Source organism: Octopus bimaculoides, chromosome 13, assembly GCF_001194135.2.
Source record: "Octopus bimaculoides isolate UCB-OBI-ISO-001 chromosome 13, ASM119413v2, whole genome shotgun sequence".
Classification (NCBI taxonomy): domain Eukaryota; kingdom Metazoa; phylum Mollusca; class Cephalopoda; order Octopoda; family Octopodidae; genus Octopus; species Octopus bimaculoides.
Window position 1 is genome coordinate 10297036 of NC_068993.1, and position 3436 is coordinate 10300471.

At 37.5% G+C, this 3436-nt stretch overlaps 1 protein-coding gene across 1 annotated transcript in view; it reads right to left on the reverse strand.

The window, feature by feature from the left end:
- The window catches only part of LOC106874551 (nuclear factor related to kappa-B-binding protein), a 40383-nt gene that overhangs the window by 28906 nt on the left and 8041 nt on the right, over positions 1 to 3436 (reverse strand). The window contains exons 3-4 of the mRNA XM_014922322.2: positions 1461 to 1538; positions 360 to 415 (exon numbers count right to left, since the gene is read on the reverse strand). Coding sequence (XP_014777808.1) covers positions 360 to 415; positions 1461 to 1538 — 134 coding nt within the window. The remainder of the gene's footprint in view (positions 1 to 359; positions 416 to 1460; positions 1539 to 3436) is intronic.

Consider the following 3436-nt stretch of genomic DNA (forward strand, 5'->3'; position numbering starts at 1 on the left):
AATATATATATATATATATATATATATATAAATACATATATAATATATATAAATACATATAATATATATATATATAGGTTGGGCTTCTTTCAGTTTCCATATAGCATATCCATTCACAAGGTTTTGATTGTTCCAGGGTTATAGTACAATTTACTTGCCCAAGGTACCACACTGTGGGACAGAATTCAAAGCCATGTGGTTTAGGAACAAACTTCTTAACCACATACCCACACCTCCAAAATTTGCAAAATTGCGAACAATGTCAAAAAATATTTTGATAAGACAGCAGATAACTCTCTGAAATTACAGGTATTTAGAAACAGATTTGGAAACCAAATTCTAATATTTGAAACACTTACTTGACAGTTGTCTGTTTTTGTTCTTGATCATCAACAGGAAATGTAGGCAGAAATTTCTGAAATTTTGTATAAAAATTCTAAATGAACTTATTGCTAAAAATGTTCTGAGTATAAAATGATATTTAGAATATTATAAACATCCATGTAAAAAGCACTGATGCTGGTACCACATAAAAAGCACTGGTGATAGTGTCGCATAAAAAGCACTGGTGTTGGTGCTACATAGAAAACACGCTGTACACTCTGTAAAGTGGTTGGCTTTCGGAAGGGTATGCAGTTGTAGAAACCAAGCTAAAACAGACTACAGATCCTGGTGCAACCCCTGGCCTTGTCAACTCCTGTCAAACTGTCCAACCCATGCCAGCATGGAAAATGGACAATAAATGACGACGACGATGATGACTATGCTGATGGTGAATTTGAGAGAGAGCAAAGAGATACAGTCCACTGATGGGATTTGAACTAATGAATCTATCACTTTGCAGGTAGTTGTATTACCAATCACACTACAGAACACCTTACAGTCTCTCTCTGTCTTAAATCAGGTAATTACAAACAACTTCATTTTTTTAATAACTGAGCTATTTTTACCTCTATAATAGAATCGGTCATTTACTTAGCATGAATAACAATTTCAAATCTTGGCACATAGTCAGCTGGTTCCACGCAAAAAAGCACCGATAACAGTGCCACATAAACACACACTCTGTAAAGGGGTTGGCATTAGAAAAGGCATAGAAACCAGGCCAAAACAGACAAATGGAATCCAAGACAGCCCTTCAGCTGGTCACTTCCTGTCAAACTGTCCAACCCATGCCAGCATGGAAAACAGATGTTAAATGATAATAGTGACGATGAAGATGATGGAGTTAATCAATTACACCCCCCCACCACTACTTGACTGGTATTTTGTTTTATCAACCCTGAAAAGATGAAAGGTAACGTTGACCTTTGTGGTATTTGAAACCAGAATATAAAGACTCTGAAGAAACGCTGCTAAGCCTTTTGTTCAACATGGCAATGAATCTGCCAGGTTACCATCTTATTTAGTGCGTATAATAATATTCAATATCTTTCCAAAACTAAAAGTCCATTACTTACCATGAGATGATGGCGTTGGGCTGGTGTGAGCACTTTTTCCCAGGTTTCAAAATTGATTACTTCATTAAATATAAAACTCTGAAAAACAATAAATAATAATTATGAATAAGTTAACTGCCAAGATTTTCGATATTCTTATATTGAAAATCATGATACAAACTAATTTGATTCAAAAACGAGCACAAACTTAGTCACAAGTCTTTTGCTCTTTTCTGTCATCTCAAATTAATACAATTGGCAGTGTGTCTCTATGTCTTTGTTTGTCCATCTCCTCTCTAACATATATACCAAAGGCAGTTACCTGCTTTGATACTTTCTCTCTCTCTCTGTATTTCATAGAAATATTGCCAGGCCATTTAGTTAGCTGAATACTGAGCTAAATATACATACACTTCACTACCTATGTATAAATTGTATCTGTGTATATATATAAATATATATACAGAGAGAGAGAGAGAGAGAGAGGTAGAAAGATACAGAAATACATTTTTTTTATTCTCAAACGTGTGATAATGCTAATAAATAGCGTGATCAGGATAAATTATCCATACATTGCAGAAAAACACGTTCCACACCTCGGAGGATTCAAGCTGTAATTACTGCCAGAGACGGTCCTACTCCATATTAAAATAAATTTGTTTGAAATGTTAAGGTGTTTCCATTATTTTGTTCAACCCCTTTATATATATTTATACTTTTATTCTTTTATGTGTTTCAGCTAGGTGGCTGCGGTGATGCTGGAGCAGCACCATGATTTTTTTTTCCACTCTTTATTTTTGTATCCTCTCCACAACCCTTCTGTGGTTCCTCTCCTCCGACTAATGCGATCCCATCAAAATTGTCGATGGCCCATCTGGTGAATGAGGGAATTTGGCACTGCTGCCCTCAACTGTGCCTCATGTCGAGCCATTGGTTCGTCTGGTTTGGGGATACGAGAGTGTCCAGTTTCTTTCCGAAGACTTCCACGTCTACATCGTGTAAGTTTCTCAATTGTTTTGGCGGAACATTGAAGAGCTGTGGTCCTCTGAACACTAGGCTACTGCAGTACCTGGTCCTTATATTAGATGCATTGGATGATACCTTCAGTACTATGCAGTGGCATCCAGTTCAACACTTGATGCCAAAATTAGGTACCAGCCCTTCCAGTATTTTCCACATGTAAATTATTACCTATCTCTCATGTCTGCGCTCTAGAGAGTAGAGGTGTAGTTCTTTCGGCCTCTCCCTGTAGTTCATCTGTCGGACTGTAGCAATCTTTTTAGTGTAGTGACTCTGGATTGCTTCAAGCTCCGTTGTTAGTTTGATGCTGTGTGGTGACCACAGCTGAGAGCAGTAGTCTGGGTGGCTGAGGACAAAAAAGGTCTTCCATAGAGTCAACATGACTTCTTGATCTCTTGTCCTTAATGTCCTTAGTATCCATCCTGCCAGTTGTTTGCATGATTACACATACTGAAGCCCAGGTCTCTCACTTTGTGATTCTAGGATAGCAGTACCTCCGGGTCCTGTAAATGCAGGTTGTGGAGCATTTGCGATCTTATAGCACAGTGCTTGAAATTTTTCAGCATTAAATTGCATATTGCTTTGCTCTGCCCACTTGCATATTGCATTTAGGTCATTCTGCAGGTTTACAACATCATCAGGATACTTTATTGCCTGTGATAATTTTGTATCATCAGCATAACTAATGACAGTGGGCATGTCTAAGAGGGCTACTATAAACAGTAATGGCCCTAAGACAGTTCCCTGAGAGACACCTCTTGAAATTTGTGTTTCTCTAGAGAGTGCACGATTGGTTGCAACTGTCTGACTTCTAGTGTTTAGGAAGTCATGCAGCCACTCTCCTAGTTTACCAGCTATAGCAACGTTTTGCAGCTTGTGACATATCATGTCATGATCAACATTTGAATGACCAACCAGCTGCTTCAGGACCCATATATATACATATATATATATATATATATACATATATATATATA